Here is a 21371-nt window from a genome sequence, read left to right as displayed (position 1 = left end):
GGTTGTGAGCCACCATGTGGTTGTTGGGATTTGAACTCAGGACCTTTGGAAGAACAGTCAGTGCTCTTAACTACTGAGCTATCTCTCCAGCCTGATCTTTTTCTGCTAGAAGAAAATCATGTGTCCAAGCAATTCAAGATAAGGAAAAAAGGACTGTAGAGATAGTTTCATAGTTAAGACTACCTAAGTTCAGTTTCCAGCACCCAGGTTCACAACTGCCTACAACTTCAGTTCCAGGGGATCTGATCCCCTCTTTGTACTCATAACTCATATGCACATGTGTGTGCATAAACACACACACATATTAAATATCATTTTAATTTAAAAATAAAGGAAGTGAGTAGGTACCCTCGTGCTCACGTTATCGGACTGACACGGGGCCAAAGCAATGTCCTATCGTGTTGGAGGATCAGTGCCAGGGACCCAGGGACTCTGCTTCCGCTGCTCACCCCATCCTTGGTGACTAGAGCTTTTTGTACCCTGTTATGAATGAATGCACATTTCTTAAACCGTTGGCAGCACTGTGTCAGGATGGGGAAAGCAGGTTCTGGCACACAGGGGAGAGGCACTTGGGAGCACAGCAAGGACAGCGGCTCTGCTCAGGAGCAGGGAACACAAAGGGGCAATGAAGAAAGTGAGGCCCAGCCTGCGGCAGACATTTCCCAGCATGCAGCAGGGCTACCGTAGGGATGGCAGCTCCGGTAGGGAGACCAGGACAATTCCTTGTTATGTAGGTGGGATACATAATACTCTCTGGGTTAAGAAAGGCAAAAACACAGAAAAGATACTGAGAAATGCAAACCAAACCACACGATAAGACTTCACACCCAGCCAAGCAGCTGCAACTAAAAAGACAGCCAAGACCCAGCAAGAATGGCTCAGTGGATAAAGTTCTTGTCACCAGCCAGACAACCTGAGTTAGATCCTAAGGACCAACATGGTGGAAGGAGAGAGCTGACTTTCGCAAGTTGTCCTCTGAACTCTAAATGTGCGCCCTAGTTTATATATATATATATATATATATATATATATATATATATATATATATATATATATATGATATTTAAGGTTTATTTACTTACACAGATTCTTGTACATGAATGGCCTGTCTGCATAATGGGATTCCATTATCGGTAGTTGTGAGCCACCATGTGGTTGCTGGGAATTGCTCAGGACTTCAGGAAGAGCAGCCAATGTTCTTTAACTTCTGAGTCATCTCTCCAGCCCCTAAAATTGTTTTAAAAACAGTCAATAATAATATTAGCAAGGATGTAGCACGCCAAGCATGGTGGTACATGTCTTTAATCACAGCTCTTGTGAGACAGTGGCAAGCTAATCTCTGAGTTTGAGACCAGCCTGGTCTACACAGTGATTTCCATGTCAGCCAAGAAGACCCTTTCTCAAAAAATAAAATGCGGAAAAACTGAAGGCCTCATATATCGTTGGCAGGGGTGTAAAATGGGATAAGTTAGAAAAGAGTCCCAGTCCCTTACATTTTCATGTGACACAACAATTCTACTTCTTAATTGCGTATGAGAAATGAAATGTGTAACACCACGTAATCTTAAACTTGAACATTAATTATAGCTTATAATTAGAAAGCCAATTTATGATCTGTCCCTGTAATGAAGTGTTATTTAGTCATGAAAAAAATGGGAGTACTGATGCGTGCTGCTACATAGTTGAGCCTCTAAAACATGGCAAGTCAAAGAAGCTAAGTAAAAGGGCCATGCTGGCATGGTTCCATTTATATGACATATTCAAAAATATTAATAAACACAAAGAAAGCTTTGAAGTTTAAAGGGGACCACATGAGGATTGGTTGCCTAGTGAGTAGTGGTATTCTTTTTTTTTTTTTTTTTTTGGTTTTTCGAGACAGGGTTTCTCTGTATAGCTCTGGCTGTCCTGGAACTCACTTTGTAGACCAGGCTGGCCTCGAACTCAGAAATCCGCCTGCCTCTGCCTCCCGAGTGCTGGGATTAAAGGCGTGCGCCACCACGCCCGGCTGAGTAGTGGTATTCTTTTTGTGTGGTTGAAAACACAGTGTTAAAAAGATATTTTGTGATTAAAGGCAGTAGTGTGCACAGCATTGTGAATATATATACTAAATGTTACTATTAACACTTAAGGGCACTTTACTGACAGCAACAACAAAAAATAAGTTGGGCTGGAGAACACTTGCTGCTCCTGGAGAGGACCCAAGTTTAGTTTCTAGGCTCACAAGCACCTAGAACTCCAGCTCCAGGGGGTCTAAGATCCCTGGCTTCCACAGGTACCTGCGCTCATATGCACATTCCTTTCCTCACACACACACACGTGTGTGTGTGTGTGTGTGTGTGTGTGTGTGTAATAAGTAAAAATTGTAAAAGAGCTGGCGACCTCTGCTCACATCTCAGGAATAGTTGTGAGGCTGGGCAAAGGCATCCTAGTGATCTATCAGCAGGAACTGCAGGAGGATGGGACAGAGGAGAGCAAGAGCCACCGACTTACTGACCCTGCTGGGCTCATTGATAAGCGTTTGGTGAGGCAGGGATGTAACAAGAGTTACAGATGAGCTTAAGAATCCTTGATTGGCCAAGTGAGTTGACATGGGGTTTTGATTCTAATGTAGGAATCGGTTCTCTTTTGAAACCATGGCCATCTTTTGCAGCAGACCTGGTCTTTATCTATAACACAGTAAAGAGATAATGAAAATATAGACATTCAGAGTTTGAGTGTGCATTGGCACTGAGTAAAGAACTCCATGGAAAACGATGACCTCAGCTCCATGAGGCGGTCTGAGGATGGGCTGCAGGGAGGCTGGAGAAGCTGGGCTTTCTCGTAGGAGCTGAAGCTGGCTTCACTTACCTGGGCTTTGGAGCTTGTGGAAAGGACTGTGGGCAATAATGTGCAAAAGAAAAGTGGCCCCTTGTTTCCTGGTGTGTTGGTGTGTGTCATTTCAAATTGAGGAATTAGCATCATGGGCACTAAAGGTTGGGAGTTATTAGACACTGAGTCACACTTTAGGAGCATGGGTTCAGAGGTACAGTACACATTACCAGATGAACAAGGAGGCACCTTGGATGACAGGCATTTACAACCGTGACCTGCACATCACAGGCCAGCAGTCCATCCCTGTGATTCTACAGAGCCTCAGGGCTGATGCGTCACTTAGGCACAGCTTCCGCCTCTGTCCTGATAGGGTTTGTGGCACACTGTCATTCATTCATTCTCTCTCCCTCTTTTCCACCCTCACTCTACTCTCAGTTTGTTGTTTTTGATTGTCTTTTAAAAAGTATACATATGTACACGTGCACACACATATGCACCGGGTGTGGTGATGGTGCATGCCTTTAATCCCAACACTTGGGAGGTAGAGGCAGATGGATCTCTGAGTTCAAGACCATCCTAGTCTACAGAATGAGTTCTAGAACAGCCAGGGATACCTGGTGGGGGAGGGAGCCTGCCTCAAAAAACTAAAACAAGCACCAACAACATACCAAGATAAGTGGGTGGATGGATGGATGGATGGATGGGATCCCGTGTAATCCAGAATGACCTCAAACTCTCTATGTAGCTGAGGGTGACCTTGAACTTCGGATCCTCCTGCTTCTGCCTTATGAGAGCTGGAATTACTAGTACGTGCCACCATGCCTAGCTAATGCAGTGCTGGCAATGGAACCTGGAACCTCATATATGCTAGGTAAGTACTCTCTACCTAGTGAACTACATTCCCAGCCTCTGGCTGGGTTATTTGAGCCAAGGTCTTTCTTTCTATGTAGCCCAGGCTGGCCGCAGACTTACTATGTAGCTGAGGATGACCTGGAACTCCTGATTGGTTTATGTGCTGCTGGAGGTTTGATTTAGGAGCTCACACGTGCTTAGCATCATTCCACCAACTAAGCTCTATCCCCAGCGCTTCTCTGAGTTTCTCAGCCAGGGTCTTGCTAGCTGTGTAGCTCAGAGTAACCTCAAACTCAAGACCCTTCTACCTCACTGTCTCCTGAGTTCAGCCTGAACCATCATGCGTCCCTTCTTTTGAAGTTTTACTCTATCTAATTAAATATTTTAATTTTATTTCTCTTTTATTCTGTACTCAATCCAGCTTAATTTCCCATTCATATTAATGCTATATAATTTACAAGTCCTCCGGGATGTCGAAAATGATACTTTAATATTGTAATAAAAATTAAAACCTACATTCTAAAAAAAAAAATCTTATATCTTGACTGAAAAATGAACCTAATAAACATCAAATTCAGTTTTTCTCTTTATTATCTTAAATTGTCTATTTTTACCTAATTAAGCCCTTGGATATAAATTATTTTGGCCATTCCTCCCCACTTTTGGGATAAGGTCCTCAAACTTGCCCGTGTAGCCAAGGAGGACCTTGAACTTCTGCTTCTCCTGCTTCCACCTTCCCAGTGCTTGGAGAACAGATGTGTGCCCCTGTGCCCTGTGTAACTCTGGGGACCTGGGGGACCAAGCCTAGAGTCTTGGGCATGCTGAGCACGTAGCTTTACCAACTGAGCCACATCCCAGTGCTTCCCAGTGCTTTAATGGGAGCAAAGACCCATTTTGACTATTTCTAAAACTCACTTTTAAACTTGAATGAGTTAATTTTCTGATGCTGGTGCTTGAACCCAAAGCCTCACACCTATGCTTGGAGTGACAAACAATTTGTTACTTGTTTTTCCTTTGGCCATTCCCAGGGATTGAACTCAGGACCTCATGCATGCTGATCTGCTCCTCTGCTACTGAGCTATAGTTCCCATTGGTCATAGTCATTACTTTTGATGGCAGTCTAGTTTTCTCTATAAATTTTCCTCTCTTGGAGCTGGTTGTTGGAGAGGAAGAGACACACTGTGGTACTAAGGAAGTTTGGGACTTCCTTGTAATTGGCTGTCAGAGAAAGCTGAGCAGAGGAAAATGAATGCTGAGCAGAGGAAAATGAAAGCCACATGAACCCCAAATCCCAGTGATAATGGACTTATTTTTCTTTCCTATTAGGGTTTTATTTTGACAGTTGTTTAGATTTCTTTATTTGGCTTTAGGTGTATGAGTGTTTTGCCCACATACACACATGTACATGTGCCATGCGCCCGTTAGATCCCCGGAACTGGGGTTATGGATAGTTGTGAGTTCTGAGAATCAAACCTGGGTCCTCTGAGAAGAAGAAGCAGTGCCCTTAGCCCCCGAGTCATCTTTCCAGCCCCTCCTTTCCTATTTAAACGAGCATCTGTTGTCTAGAAAGCCTTGTTCTAGTGTTGAGGATAAGTGAATACAACAAGAGTTCCCCTCCCCGGGGACTTTCCAGTGGATAATAGACACATGGTGTGACATGTCAGGTGACAGATGAGGACAGGATGGAGCGCAATTGCTTTTGCTTGCAGTAGGCACCATGTGTTTATTGTGAGGCAGATGCCTGACACAACCATCCCAGTGAGGACCAGCAAGTATAAAGGTCCTGGGGCTGTAGCAGGCCCTTGTGGGTCCCTGCCCTCAGCAATGGAAAGGTGGGGAGGAAAGTGAGAGGGGTGAGCACTTTAGATGAAGGGGGAGGAACGTGGCCAGGACATGGGGCTGTGGGCCAGGGTTCAACCTAAGTTGGAGGTGTGGGATCTCAAGGTGACAAACCTGGGAGTGCAGTCACCAGACATAGATTTGTAAAGGCTTTTCCTGGCTTCTGAATGAAGAATAAATGGTAAAAGGTAGAAACAGGGAAGCACAGCACTCGACTGGTATGCCAGTCCAGGTGGGGCAGGATGGTGGTGGGGGTGGAAGAGGAGACATTTGTTGGCTGGTCCACTGAGTACCATGTGAGGAGAATGACTGACTGGAGATGTTGAGCCTTCCACTGGAAACTTGAGTTTGGAGATCACTGTCAACAGGCCCTGTAAATAGGGCAGCCCTGTCTCACCAACCCAACAACAGGAATACTAACTAAGCTAGTTCCTGGGTCCTCCCTGGATCATATATGTGGCCATTTCTGAGGGCCACAATGTGTCACAGTCATTTTTCTATGGTCTTCTCATTTGATCGTCACTAGGTCAGAGGAGGGGGTTTCTGTCAAGTCTCACAGGCTCAGCCTGCTCCATAGGACAAGCTATATATGCCTCTCAGCCAAGCCCAGGGGCTGGTCCTCTCTGAAAGGCCTCTCTCCAGTAAGACTATAGATCAGACAGCCATTGTGAACCCTGTTCTACCTGTTTCAAAGCTTCTGTGTGTGTCTGGGAGCCAGGACACTGGCTGGCTTCTAGTGGAGCCTTAAAAAGGCAATTCTACCGTAGAATAGCTTTGCCTCCTATGTAGTTCACTCATTCAGCTGAAATAGTTTCCAGGACCAGCCCAATCCTTAGCCTATGTGTGCCTCTATGGTACTGCCCAGCCTTTCACAGGACCAGCCCAATCCTTAGCCTACATGTGCCTCTATTACTGCCCAGCCTTTCACAATTCTATCTTTAGAATAAATTCAAATGCTCTAGCATTTTTAAATTTTTATTACATTTATATTTTTGTACATGTCTCTGTACATACATATATGAGCGTGCCATGGCATGCGTGTGGAAATCAGTGGTTCTGTTGTAATATGTGAGTCTTCACATCATCACGCTTGGTGGCAAGTGCCTGTGCCCACAGCCATCTCACGATGGCTCTGGTACTGATGAGACTTTTGCCTCCGTGTCCTGAGCATCACTTCAGCTGTGTGTACTGCATTAGGTACTTGTGCATCGTGCTGATAGATTCCTAAACCAACGTAAAAGGAAGGAATTACTGACTTGGGCTGGTATTTTCAGGAGTGATGGGGGATAGTCAGTCATGACGGAGAAGGTGTAAAGAACAGAGTAGGCACACCATGGCAGCAGGAAGCAGCAAAGGGAGTAGAGAGAACAGCCAGGCCAGGATAGATGCCTCAGACTCAGCCGGGGTGCAAGACCTTCTTGCAGGCACCTGGGCCCACTTCTCACTTTTCGCTCCCTTCCTCCCAGTAATGCCATCATAGTATGGGATTAATCTGTGAAGTAAGTCAGAGCTTTCCTGATTTATTAACTCTCTGGAAATGTCCTTGCAGACACCCAGAGATGAGCTTTCAGTCCAATCAGGTTGACAGGGAAGGTAGATAGTCACTGGTACCCAGTGATGCAAACCTGATCCCTTCCCCATGAACTCTCCACTTAGAGTTGAACGAAGGACACCTAGATGTCAGGATCCCAAGCTCAGGGTCAGACCTGGTCTCCCTCTCAGTAGAGTCCTTCTGGAATCTTAAGAAAATCTTCCATTCTCTCAAGAGCTCGGTAAGATCCTCAGGGACTGGAGACATGATTAAGCAATTAAGAGAACTTGCTACTCTCTAAAGGACCCCAGTGCTGTTCTAAGCATCCATATTACCCATCTACAATTCCTGCTCAAGATCTGATGCCACCGTCTAGCCTTCATGTGCTCGTGCACGCAAGCACACACACACACACACACTGCCACATAACATAAAATAAAAACAAAAACAGAAATGTGTACAATTCCAGATGTACCATTCATTAAGTCTTGGATGAAAATGTCTACAGTTAATTGACTACATTATCAGAAATGAGCCATTGTCACCTCATTCATGATTGATGGTTGATGGCGCATAACTGCTTTCATTGGTATCAGCATCATGGTAGATATATTTCAGTAAATAAGAAAAATGAATCATTAATGTTCAATTCACCTCACTGGAAGTTATTTGTGGAACACACTAATCTTTTGGTTTTTTTTGTTTTTCGAGACAGGGTTTCTCTGTATAGCCCTGGATGTCCTGGAACTCACTCTGTAGACCAGGCTGGCCTCGAACTCAGAAATCTGCCTGCCTCTGCCTCCCGAGTGCTGGGATTAAAGGCGTGCGCCACCACGCCCGGCAACACTAATCTTTTAATGTTGTGTTTTATATTAAGCTGTAAAGAAAACAATTGCTTATCATTTCTATATGAAAACAAAATTGATGTTTTTTTCTATGTGATATACAGTTGATACACTTGAATAAATTAAAGCATTCTTTTGGACCAGCAAGATGACTCAGTGGGTAAAGGCACTTTCTATGCAAGCCTAGTCACCTGAGTTTGAGTTGATCCCCAAGGACCCATATAAAGTGGGTGGAGAGAACAGGCTCCCAAAAGTTACCCTCTGGCCTCCATCCATGGCACATACAATAATAATAAGAAACCTATTCTTTTAGCTGAAGTGAAAAATAGTACATTAACATCCAACTGGAGGTATTCAGCTGGTAAGATGGCTCTGTGGATTAGAATTTGGATTCCCCAGAACCCATGTAGGCTGGATATGGTAATGCTGAATAGAGGCAGAAACAAGAGAGTCCCTGAACGCTCCAGAGCCAACTAGTCTGGCATATTATGCAGAAAGTAGAAAGAGCAGACTCTCAGGCAGAGTGAAAAGGTGAGGCTCCATACCTGAGGTTGTCTCTGGTCTCCACGTGTATATGCTTGCCTTCACATGAACACATACGTAGACACATCATACGTACAAAAACAAAATTTAAATAAGAAATTCACCTTAAGGGCTGGAGTGATGGCTCAGTGATTAAAAGCACTGACTGCTCTTCCAGAGATCCTATGTTCAATTCCTAGCAATCACATGGTGGCTCACAACCATCTGTAATGGGATCTGATGCCCTCTTCTGGTGTGTCTGAAGACAGCTACAGTATACTCATAACAATAAATAAATAAATAAATATCTTTTTTTTAAAATAAATTCACCTTAAGTATTATCATAGATCCTGTGTTTATCTTGCTATACTTGTGACAGCAGGTAGGCTAATTGTTAATCAAGAGTCAGGTGGGAAATAACATTCAATTTGCTTTCAGAATCAGTTTATCAGGCCAGTGACAGAAATGTCACCTAAACCCTGTATCTCTCTTCTGGTTTAAAACTGGTTCCCGATTTTGTCAGTGAGGTAACCACTAGATCCCTAATATTCCATTCTATAGACTTGGTGGTGTATTGCTTTCCTGTTCCATACCTTACTGAGACTTGATTTTAAAATACCCACAGGGCTGTTGTCTGTAACTGGCTTTGTCTTCTTTCCCCTTCCGACCTGTTTTTAGTGCTTCGGCCTTACAGAAGCAGTAGTCCTCGAGCTCTGTCCATAAACCCTCTTTCCGTCCCTCATTTCAAACATGCTGCTTTGTGAGACTGGTTGTGAGGCTAACTGGTAACAGTATTGGTAATCTATCATTCACTAAAGACTTCAGTCTACATTAGGGTTCATGCTGCATTCTGTTAACTTGGCAAGTCACTACCCACAAGCCCCTGGCACTGATCATTTTGCTGTCTCTAAAGTTCTTCCTTTGCTAGAGCGCCATGCAGTTGGGGTCGTAGAATATTTAGGTTTTGTGGTCCCGGTCCCTTCTTGAAACAGTGCACACTTAAGGTTATCCATGCCTGGGTGTTTCCCCTAGCGATTGAGTGACTGATTCAGTCCTGACCTTCCACCCTTGCCCCATATCACAAGGAAGTATTGTGCCGTGTACCACTAGCCCAGCAAAAGACCAAAAGTGAAGACTCAAAGTACAGTTTCTGTTGAAACACATTGCATGTTTCTTTCACGAGGCTAAAAACCCGGAAGGCAGCCAGGTGTGGTGGCACGTACCTTTACTCCAGCGCCTGGGAGGGAGGCAGAGCTCTGTCAGTTCAAGGCCAACCTGGCCTACAAAGCAAGTTCCACGACACCCAGGGTGGTGGTTGTTATACAGAGAAACAGAAAACAGAAGACAGAGGCCATGTCTGTCCAGTGACAGGGCCTTACTTAGTTTCTCCTTTCTAACTTGGAGGCACTGTAACAACTGTTTCCTTACCACAAACAGGAGCTACTCAGTCACTGCTTCTGATAGTATTGTGCAGTCATTTATCATTTTAACTAGGGACAGTTGGGGAGGGTAATTTGAGACAGGGTTTTTTTGTTTTTTGTTTTTAGATTAACAAAAAATATTGTACTAAAACATAAGATTTACAGAAGTTTCCAGACAAGCCATACAAAATGGTCACAAGCTTTTTCTTCATCCTTTGTAGGTAGGGGGTGGGAGGCAGGGAATCTACACTTGACAGCAAAGTCACAGTGTTATAAGTGATATTTATTTAATGTTCCCATTTTGGTCCAGACAATCAAGCGTCTACAGTGTCTAAAGTTAGACTTGGCTAGAGAGCATATTCAAAAAACTGGTTAGCTGCATTTAACCAATGCAATTAGATCCCTTAAAGGGATGGGTGGGAGGAGGCCATAAAATTAAAATAAAACTGCTTTCCCCCTAAAAAGGAAAATAAAGACACCCATGCCCTGGCAGCTAACCCTGACAGCTGCCTTCATCACAGCGCTTTGTACTGTAACCATGATGGGGAAGGAGTCAAAGCAGAGAGGCCTGCTTCTCAACATGAGCAACCCGGATGACACTTCTAGCCTCTGCTCGCGCGTGTGTGTGTGTGTGTGTGTGTGTGTGTGTGTGCGCGCGCGTGTTCTGTGTATTTAGAGGATAATTTTACCAGATAAATAAGTTAGGTTGGTGAGTCTTGGGACTCTCAGATTTTTACAGTCTTTGGTAATTTGTAGTTCATGAAGCCTTAGCTGGCCAGCCATTTACTTCACAGCCCAGCTAGCTTTGCATGACAGTCCTACTTCAAGCATTTTGAGTACTGGGGTTACCTCTGCGGGGTTATGTGCTTCCAGGCTGGTTTGCTGGTACCCCCCCCCCCTTTTTTTGGTGGAGGAGAGGGAGAACAGGTTGCACTGCAAAGCATAAGCTATAAAGAATTTGCAATCCTCTTACCTCGACCCCAAGTGCTGAGATTTCGGGCTTGCACCATGGCCCACTTTATACTCTCTTATGTGGTTTATGAGGGGAAGTCTGATGTAATTCTTATCCGGCTCCTCTGCAGCCTTGGTGTGTCCCACCCTATGGCCTCTTCAGGAATGACTATTTATCTTTGGTATTTTGTGTATGATAGACACAGGTGTCGGTGTCTCTTCGGTGTCTCTTCGGTGTCTCTTCTGTGTTCTCTGAGCTTCCTGGGTCTGTGAGTGAATATCTGTCATTATTTGGAAAATAGTCTCCAACACTATTGCTCTTTTCTCTCCCTGGTTTTCCCTTTATGGAGGTTGCTCACGGTTCTTGGATATTTTGTTCCTTTGTTCCATTCTTTTTGTCAGTTTCAGAGGGTTGTAGTAACATATCTTTCCTTAGCTACAGACAGTCTCTTAAAAAGCCAGAGGCAGAGGCAGTCTCCACCCGTTTCTATCCCTGTCTTTGATTATTCCTCTGAGTTGAGTCTGAGTACATTGCTCATCTGCTCTTACATGTCTGTTCTTACATGTCTTTCCATTTTTCCCTGGAGCATCCTTGCATGTTAATCATAGCTGGGTTTCTTTCTTTGAGGGTTATGTTTGTTTGTTTGTTTGGTTGGTTGGTTATTTTGTTTTGTTTAAGACAAGGTTTCTCTGTATATCCCTGTCTGTCCTGGAACTCACGCTGTAGACCAAGCTGGCCTCGAATATCTGCCTCCCAAGTGCTGGGATTAAAGTCTTCAAACTGGCAGCCCTCTGTCTCACCCTGAATATTAAGATTATCAGTGTGCATTATTACATCCAGCTAAAGTATCAGTCTTGCATTTTCAAAATTTCCACCATATCTGAGTCTGGGTCTGGTGTTTGCCTTGTCTCTTCAGATTGTTTTTCCTTAGTGTGTCTACTTTGTTAGTGAAAATTATAATAAAATATATAATATACCAGGTAAGAGGAAGGTAGTCCTTTGGTGTAAATTCTTTTTTTGATCTAGCTAGGAGTTGGGATATAGTCAATGTTGGGTGGAGCCTGGCAGTTGTAACTCGGGTCCTTTCCTGGCTCGCTGTTGGTGGCGTGGGTGATAAAGGGAAGCTTCCTTTCTTTATCGTCAGTGGGAATCTTGGGTTGTTTTGTGGAAGTTTCAGACAACCCTGAAGCTGACCTTGGGGAGAGCTTCTTAGCCTTTCTTTGACCTTTATGAGAAAGCTTGAGAGGCCCTGAGATTAATTGCTGGTCCCAGGTCAAATGAGGCTTCACTGCTGCAGCTTGCCCTTGAAGGCCAGTCTCTCTGACAGAGCCTAGAACAGGGCTCTGGGCTTATTTCACAATGGCTGCCTATCTCTGTCATTGGAAGCCTGGGGGGAATTTTTTTCTATCTTTACAGAATGGAACCACTGGAGCTCTGAAAGGTAAGCTCTGGGAAATAAGGGACTCCTTAATTATACTAACATTCTTTGTGTGCACGGTGCTAAGAAGCCTGGCTGGGACCATACCTTTGTGCAAAAGCTTTGACCGTGTCTGAGGCTTCCTGCTTGAGCTCTGTGTGGGACTGATGGTCACACACCTTGTTCTTCTCCAGCCTCCACCTTCTTCCCAAGGATGCTGTGCCCCTGCCTGACACTACCAGCAGCTTCTGACAGGCTCGTGTGCAAAGCCGCTTCCCTTTGGGCAGTTCATTCTAAACTGACAAAAATTAAATTGTTTTTGTTTTGTTTTGGGTTTGTTTGTTTGTTAGGGTGGTGGTGTTGTTGAGACAGAGTCTCTCTATATAGCCCTGGCTGTCCTGAAACTTACTAAGGAAGAAAGACCAGGCTGTGCTTGAACTCACAGAGATCTTTCTGTCTCTGCCTTCCAAGTGCTGGGATTAAAGGCGTGTACTACCAACACCCAGCTATCAAAAAATAAGTTTTATTTGTCCAGTGTCTAAAAGAGACACCTCCAAGAAGAAAAAAAAAATCTAGGTTTATAGTTATCTTTTTTTCCTTCAGTTTTTTGTGACACAATCCTATTCTATGACCCAGATTTGTGCCAAACTCAAAAATCCTCCTGTCTTGGCAGCCAGAATTCTGGAATCAAGGTGTGCGCAACCACTCCCCATTCTGACTGTACCCTTTTAAAGGGAATTTTTAAATTACTATTTTTAATTGTGTGTGTGTGTGTGTGTGTGTACATGTGAGTGTAGATACCCACAGAAGTCAGAGACCTCAGATTCCCACAGAGCTGGAGTTACAGGAGGTTATAGTGGGAATCGAACTCAGATCCTCTTCAAGAGTGGTAGTTAACCATGCGCCATCTCTCCAGCATGTAGCTGCAACTTCTATTTGACTTGGAGAACTATTCACTTTCTAAGGAGGAGGTTGCTAGAGATCTTACTTCAAGTACAGCTTAGGTGTCAAAACACACCTACCAGTAAACCTTCTTATCCATCCATTATCTCCAGCAATCAGCACTGGACTCCCCAGGACCAGGACGACATAATCTGCATCCTTCTCCCCTTCTTCCTCCTCCTTCTCCTCCTCCTCTTCTCCCTCCTCCAATACTAAGTAGGTAAATGAGGGGTCCGTGAGATAGCCCAGTGGGTAAAAGCCTAAGTTCAATCTCCAAAAACCCACATAGTAAAAGAAGAGAACTCCAACTAAGTCATCGTCTTCTGACCTCCATATGTGTGTGTGCGTGTACACACACACACGCACACACACACACACACACACACACAATAAATGTAAATAGGTAAAGACATTTCATTCAGTTAGATTCAGTTACAGTATTGGTACTGTAAACCTGTTTTATAAATGCTAAGCAGAGGTTGAGTCTGGACCAGGACCTCAAGGTATTTTAGGTGCCAGATCTTTGTCCTCGCTAGAATCCTATCCAAGCCAATTTGTATCTGGTGAGTATCAACTGTGAGCACACTGGTCACTTTTCCTCTCATCTTTCATATAAAGGCACTGTCTGCTTTCCAGTTCATTTTGGATTTTTAAAAACATTTCTCTTAACAAGAATCTTAGCTTATTCCTCATCGTAACTTTACACCTGTTAGTGATTTTTGCTCTAACAGTCTTTCCTATGATGGTGGCTAAATGGTGATTTCCCAAGTCTGGCAGATCCTTTCATGATCTATAGTTTATTGCCGTCCTTCACTGTTTTGATGCTCAGGTTAGAATACCCCATATCTGAAGAGCTGACTCTTTTGACATACCCCTCCGGGTCATTTATTTGTTTATTTTGGGGAACACTGGCAGAATAATTATATGATGTTACAAGACATTAATTGGAGCTGTAGCTTCAGTTGGTTAAGTCAAGAATTAGACCCAGCTAAGCTCTGTTGTACAGATATGTTGCTATTTGTGAAGTTTTTCTTCTATTGTTGCTCATTTGCTTGACTGTTGGTTGGGATTTTGTTTGGTTGGTTTTTTTGTTTGTTTGGTTTGGTTTGGGGTTTTGGGGGGTTTTGTGGGTTTTTGTTTTGTTTTGTTTTCCAAGACAGAGTTTCTCTGTGTATCCTTGGTTGTCCTGGAACTCACTTTGTAGACCAGGCTGGCCTTGAACTCAGAGATATGTCTGCCTCTCCCTCCCAAGTACTGGGATTAAAGAAGCGCTGATCAGAGGATAGCCACCGCCTGCCTCCAGGGGCTAAGAGCCCTGTGTAAAGGCAGTGGACCGTCCTGAGTGTGCTCCGGTTTTTGTGGTTAGGGTGGGTGCTGTGCATCTTTAGCACACACCTGTCAGTTCAGCAGCACATCTGTGGGCTTTGCTTTCTGCCTTCGCTGTACTGATGAATTTTTTATTGCACTTTATTTATTTTGCATGTGAAAGTCAAAGAAAAGCTGTAGGAGTTGCCACTCTCTTCCTCCACCTGGATCCCAGGGTTTGAATTCAGTTGCCAGGCTTGGCAGCCACCCTTTACCTTCTTAGACCCCATTGTAGTTTCTCCTCATCACATTTGCTACCTGTAAAACTGTCAGGAAAGCCGCCGAGCACAGGCAGCACACACACACCTTTATTCCCAGCAATCGTGAGGCAGAGGCAGGTGGATCTCTGAGTCTGAAAGAGCCTGATCTACAGATTGAATTCTGAGACAGCCAGGGATACACAGAGAAACCCTGTCTTAAACAAGCAAGCAAGCAAGCAAACAAACCAAAACAAGCAAAGTAAGCCACTCAGAAAAACTATACAGTTTCCCAGTGACATTTTTGGTCATTTTCACTTCAGTCCACAGAGTATGACTTCAGGCCATTAGTAGGTTGGCTTCTACAGCGTCATTTTATTATCTGATCCCTCTTGTAGTAGCATGTAGGATGTAGCATGTGACTCAGTCATTACCCTGTACTCTCTGGAAATAACAAATGTGTTGTAATTATCTGTGACCAGATATAAATGGAAAGAACTGGGCTTGGTTTTCTCTCTCTCTCTCTCTCTCTCTCTCTCTCTCTCTCTCTCTCTCTCTCTCTCTCTCTCTCTCTCTTCTTTTAAATGTCTGCCTGAATTCCTGAATTCAGCGTGTGTTCTTTGCTGCCTCTGTCCTTGGCAGGCTCCATCTGGCTCCTCCACATTCTTACAGTGAATTGGTAAAGACTTATCTCACTGAAGTTTATTAATAGACCGGCTGGGTGTGGTGGTGCATGTTTGTAATCCCAGCACTTAGAAGGTAGACAGAGGAGGATTGTAAATTTGAAGACAGCCTATATTACAAGAGCCTGTGTCAAAGAACAGTTAGAGAAACTCTAGTGCAAATTGAGAATGTAGCTCAGTTGATGAGCACTTGCCTAACTGCTCGCTCTGACCCAAAGATTTATTTATTATTTTATCTAAGTACACTGTCACTGTCTTCAAATACACCAGAAGAGGGCGTCAGATCTCATTACAGATGGTTGTGAGCCACCATATGGTTGCTGGGATTTGAACTCAGGACCTTCAGAAGAACAGTCAGTGCTCTTTACCATTGAGCAATCTCTCCAGCCTGACCAGCTATTTTCTTTAAGTCTTATTATTTAACATTTTAAGGTCACTTTGCCTACCAGCCACATGCATAGCCGTTACAAAGCATTGTTTAAATTATATTCCTAAAACCTAGAATAATATTGCTGTTTGCCATAGTTGCTATGAGCACTGTCTCAGTTGAGCTCAGGAATTTGAAATGTTTTGTTGTGTCCATGTTTTACCTAAATCCCTTTGATTTAGCCAGCACTGTGGCTCAGTACAGAACTTGCCCACATGGCAAGTTCCATCTACAGCACTGCGAGAATTTTTAATTTTAACAATAAATTCCCTATTATTGCCCCTATTAAGAATCCAATTTATTCAGATTGAGTCACATGGCTATAATGATGTGAATTTCCTCCTGAGATGTTGGCTCCCAACCTGAAAGGAGAAAGGAGAGGGCTGGTGCAGCCTGCAGCATAGCTTCCTGTTGAGGCATGCACTCTCTGCTCTGTCTGAGTCTGGGTTGGGCTCTTTCAGCTCCTCCCTCAGTGTTCTCTGTCCTTTCTCCTTCTCAAATATAATTCATGAAAACATTGGTTAGAGCATGGGGCATCCAAAAGCGCAGAGCAGGATGCTTTCATTCCTGAAGTAACACTTGCCCAAACTGAGAGTAGACGTCAATGGACTTAACCTAAAGGCAGTTTTGTGTCTGTTTCAAGGTACTCTTCTGCGGGTTACACAATCACAACCAAGGTGTGTCTCGGTCAGTTTTCTAAAACCAAGGACTTGGGAGTTCCTCTGGGAGGTCAACTTTGGAATTCCACAGACCGTGGTGGCCAAGACTAACCAGGTCAGGGTTCCCGACATCCTACCTCTGTGAGTGTCTGAAGTGGCAGAAACCGCACAGGAGTATGGACAGCGGGAACCCGCGGGAGGTGAGCTGGGCTGGCAAGGCAGAGTCCTGAGTAGAGCTGTGCTCGGCTCACAGCGCAGTGCTCTGAGGTCCGCACTGGAGTGAGGCTGCAGAAACCCAGTTCAAGAAGGGTCACATAAGAAAGAAATGTGACCACTGTGCCTTCCAACAGAATCCTGATGGTTTCAGCCAAAACAGTTTTACATTTTCTTTTCTAAGAAGATGTGACTTGCCAAGAACTGAGTGCTGAGTTTTCAGGTAATTGAAGTGTATTTTGTTTTTGTTTTGTTTTTTTTTTTTTTTAAATTTCCAACAAGGGATTTTTTTTTATGGTTCAAAATAGATTTAAAGTAAGTCTGAATGTTTCCATATCTGAAGTGACATAGTAATGTAGTTATATTCTTGGCCAGGCTGCAGACGTCTCTTGTGAGCGTCTAGCTTGTCTTTTTATATTGACTTTTGGAAATTTTAGCTGGCATCATTAGGGTGGGGAGCTAATGAACCTGATTGGTTAAAAACCCTGACTCCTTTCTGCCATAGCTCTCCTTCATCCGGCACATTAGCTTAGGGGACAGTGTGTGTCCTTGGATCCTGGTGACCTGTGACTTCTCCAGGTTATGTACAAGCAGTTCTTTGTGTCCATCATACCCAAGGTTACACAGCACTTGTCTATAGAGGCCTTCCCCTTATCGATCACAGGTTGTTTTATCTGGGACACTGGAAAGAACAGGGAGGCTGCCTGTTCTTTGCTTTTAGAAAGACCTCCGGCACCATGTAAAGCTGACCCAAGAGAGAACCTACTCCAGAGAAATGAGGAATGCACTGGACAGGGATGGAGTGGAGGAGACTCCTAAGAGACCTAGCTGTGTGGGGGCCATCTTCCACTTTTGTTGAGTGGACTTGGGAAGCACACGTCTATGACTTCAGTTTGTCCAGCGTGTCTGTCATCTTCTCAGGGTAGGACAGGCACAGATATGGGTAAGGTTCGTGTTCTTCCCGAGTGGCACCAGTGCACACTAAATGACTTTGTCATGGGCATGACACATAGGTGAGAGGTTTCCCACCATGACTGGCTGGCTGGGGTTAGGAGGGATTAGGAGGCATGGTGCCGGTGAGCTCACTCTTACACATAGAACACCCAAGTCTGGGAGCACACTGCATTTCTGAGATGGAAGATGAGGGAGGAGCAGGGCTGGGCTGGCAAGTCTGAGAAGCAGATGTCGAAAAATGCTCTTAAGTGTGGTTGAGGCACTTGTGCACTGGTGACAGCTGAAGCCATGGGCTCTGTGCTCATTTTCCCTTTTTTCTTACTCTTCCAGGGGCTTCCTGTCTCATCCTTTCTCATCCACAGCTGTCCAGCTTGCCATAAAAATTCCTTTGGGTCTAGCTACTGGCCTATCAAGCAGTCCACCAGTACATTCTGTTGTGGTTTCATAGGGCAGTGGCAGCCATCCCAAATGAGTTCCTAGTTTCCTACTTGTATTCATAAGACCTGTGTGGTTTCTGAGGCAGGTGGCTTGGCAGAGAAATTCTTGTCCTCCTTGATCAGAGGAAAGTGGCAAAGCTTAAACACAGACCCCACCTGTACGAGAGCTGGCCTTGCAAACCAGGTGGTCATCATGTTGCCTGCTGCAGGGGGTGGGGGTGGGGGCTCCTTTGCCCTGGAGTAGTCTCTGTTCCAGAGACTCCATATCATCCCAGGAGATCCGAGGCAGAACACTGTCTCTGCTGCAGTCTCCCCTGGTGCTGGTATTTTCCGAAACAAATACAGGAAGTAAAATGAGAGAAAGAAGATGATTTTCTCTTGTGGTTATCAGATAATCAGATTACCCTGGGGATTCGATAAAAATAAATCTTCTGTTCCTATAATTAGTTACTGTGATGACTGAGTTAATCTTTTGTAAGATAATTTCACAGTTAAGTCACAGGGCTGGAGAAATGGCTCAGTGTGTGAAAGTGAATACGAGCACTGTCCTTGCAGAGAACATGAGTTTTTCTTGGTACCGACCATTAGGTGGCTCATGACCACCTGTAACTCCAGATCTGACACCCTCTTCTGACCTTCACGGGCACATAAATGTGGCACACATTCACACAAGCACATAAATAATCAAAATCTGTCTTGAAAAGTTAAATCAGATATGCAAGATTTGGCTGAGGGAGTGAGTAAACTAGAAAGAGCAGGGTGAATCCCAGAACAGAGTAGGCGTCATTACCATGGAGGAAGTTAGTTCGCAGACATCCCTCTGCGCCGTCCCTGGGATCCATTCCTCTCTACTCGCCTTGGTGTTTAATATGTGAAGCCCCTGAGGACAGCCTTGTACCGTCTGCTTCCACTGTTTCGTTTATATTTATGCCTTTGCAAAACCTCACAATGGCTTCCCCTTACGGTTTCATTCACAGGCCATGTCCTCATAGAGATTTCCAGCACCCACAAGAAACTCAATGAGACTCTTGATGAAAATGTAAGTGGGCATTTGTTATATTTTAAAAATGTATTTTAAAAAATATTGCCTACAACTCAAATAAGATACAATTTTTTAAAGATTTTTTTCATTTTGTCAACAGTTCAAAAAATTCCATAAGGAGATTATCCATGAGCTGGAGAAGAAGACAGAACTTGATGTAAAGTATATGAACGTGAGTGGGCTTTTCATCCACCCTGGCCAACCGTGTGTGTGTGTGTGTGTGTGTGTGTGTGTGTGCGCGCGTGTGTTGCTGGGGATGGGCCCCAGGCCTGACATACACTAGGCAAACATTCTACCACTGAGCTACATCCCCAGCCCTTTAGTATTGTTGTGTATTCACCAAAACACTGAATACCCAGTGTGTAAAAACCTTTGAGAAACAAGGGAATTCAAAAGAAAAGACATTGTCCTAAGAATTCAAGTTGAACGGAGGGGGTCCTCTGGGGTATAGATATGGAAACAGTATGGCCATCACTCTCAAGTCCCAGCTGAATGTGTGAGGCATTGAGGTCAGTCAGCCACACACAGTGCAAGTGTGAGCAAAGGTGACCGCAAGACAGCTTGTACAGCACTCAGTGAGACATTGTTTAACTTACAGGCTACTCTTAAAAGATATCAAGCAGAACACAGGAATAAATTAGATTCTTTGGAGAAATCTCAGGCGGAGCTGAAGAAGATCAGAAGAAAAAGTCAAGGTGGACGAAACGCACTCAAATACGAACACAAAGAAATTGAGGTGAGCGTTTCAGCAATGTCCTCCTCCGTCAGTCATGAATGTACAGCTTAAGGGGAGGCTCACCTCAGCCAGCTGTACCCCGCGGCCTGTCCTCTGCTACTGCTGAATGAAACAAAGTATCCCAGGCCGTGGGTGGCAGCGCACGCCAGGGACCCCAGCTCTCTCAAGGCTGAGTTGAAAGGGTCTTAAGTTCTAGGCTAGCCTGTGCTACATAGTGAGCCCCTGTCTCAAAGAAAAAAAACAAAGCTCTGGAAATCTTAGTGATGCAGCATTTCTCAGGGTTACGGTAACGGCGCATGGTACTTCCTGGCATCTCCCCTTAACTCGGGGAAAAGAACCCGAGTTCTCAGGGACCTTTGTGATCAGCATGACTGTCCCTCCTTTTTATTTTCTTGCTTGCTTTGCTTGTTTGTTTGAGACAGGATCTCTGTGTAAACCAGATTAGTCCAGGACTGGCAGAGACCTGTCTGCTTCTGCCCTCAAGTGCTGCTGTTGAAGGTGTGCATCACCACACGAGGCCTCACTGTCCGCATTTTACCACGGGAAAATGAGGCTCAGGCTCAGTCCTATGATTGGCACCTGGAACTGTGACCAGCTTGGAAATTTCTGTTTATTTCCATAGTACGTGGAGACGGTTACATCTCGCCAGAGTGAGATCCAGAAGTTCATTGCCGATGGCTGCAAGGAAGCCCTGCTTGAGGAAAAAAGGCGCTTCTGCTTTCTGGTGGACAAGCACTGCAGCTTTGCCAGTCACATACACTACTATCACATGCAGGTGAGTGTGCGACACATTGCACTAAGTGTGCCGGTGGCTTTATCTTGTACGCAAGGTCCTTGAACGCCTTTCCTTACAGAGTAGCACAGGTGAGCAGTGGGCCCTTACCGCAGAACAGGTGGAACGGATGACCAAATAGCCACTTTAAAATCCTTTTTAAAAAACGACAGCTTTGGGGCTGCAGTTGTAACTCAGCTTGCCCGGCGTGCACTGGGTCTGATCTCTAGCACACCTCATAAATTAGGGCTAGTGGTGCACACCAGTGAGCCCCAGGAAGTGAGGCCACGAAGGTCAGAAGTTCAAAGTCATCCTAAGCTATATAGTGAGTTTGAGGCCAGCCTGAACTATGTCTCAAAAACAAAAAGACACAATCTAAAATAGTCAACTTTTGTAGACGCCTGTGTATCCTGGGTGTCACTGCCTTGACTAGCCCCAGTCTCTGGGTGGTTCTAGATGAACATGGATCTATATATAGCCACCTCTACCCAAGGCCACAGATACCCCTCTCCATTCACACCCATCATGACGTTGGGTTTTGTTATTTTTCACTCTTGTTTCCAGTGCTCACTCATGATCACCTTAACAACGGCTGGCTTGGTTCCCGCCTTCTCACAGATGCAGCTGTTAGCGTAGAGCCCAGCAACACTTACACAGCATGCTCAATTTCCCTTCCTCTTTTTTTTCCCCCCTTTTAATTCTCTTGAAACTTTGTAAGCATCCCAAGATAGCATGATTGAGGTCAAACATTCAC

General features: G+C 44.6%; 1 protein-coding gene across 1 annotated transcript in view; it reads left to right on the top strand.

Moving 5' to 3' along the window:
- The window catches only part of Baiap2l1 (BAR/IMD domain containing adaptor protein 2 like 1), a 92881-nt gene that overhangs the window by 54085 nt on the left and 17425 nt on the right, over positions 1-21371 (top strand). The window contains exons 4-7 of the mRNA XM_021162665.2: positions 19045-19106; positions 19210-19281; positions 19708-19845; positions 20468-20620. Coding sequence (XP_021018324.1) covers positions 19045-19106; positions 19210-19281; positions 19708-19845; positions 20468-20620 — 425 coding nt within the window. The remainder of the gene's footprint in view (positions 1-19044; positions 19107-19209; positions 19282-19707; positions 19846-20467; positions 20621-21371) is intronic.

The sequence above is a fragment of the Mus caroli genome, unplaced genomic scaffold (assembly GCF_978045245.1).
Source record: "Mus caroli unplaced genomic scaffold, Mus_caroli_1 scaffold_4, whole genome shotgun sequence".
NCBI classification, from domain to species: domain Eukaryota; kingdom Metazoa; phylum Chordata; class Mammalia; order Rodentia; family Muridae; genus Mus; species Mus caroli.
Note: the sequence above shows the minus strand (reverse complement) of the source record. Positions and strands in the feature narration are given on the sequence as shown.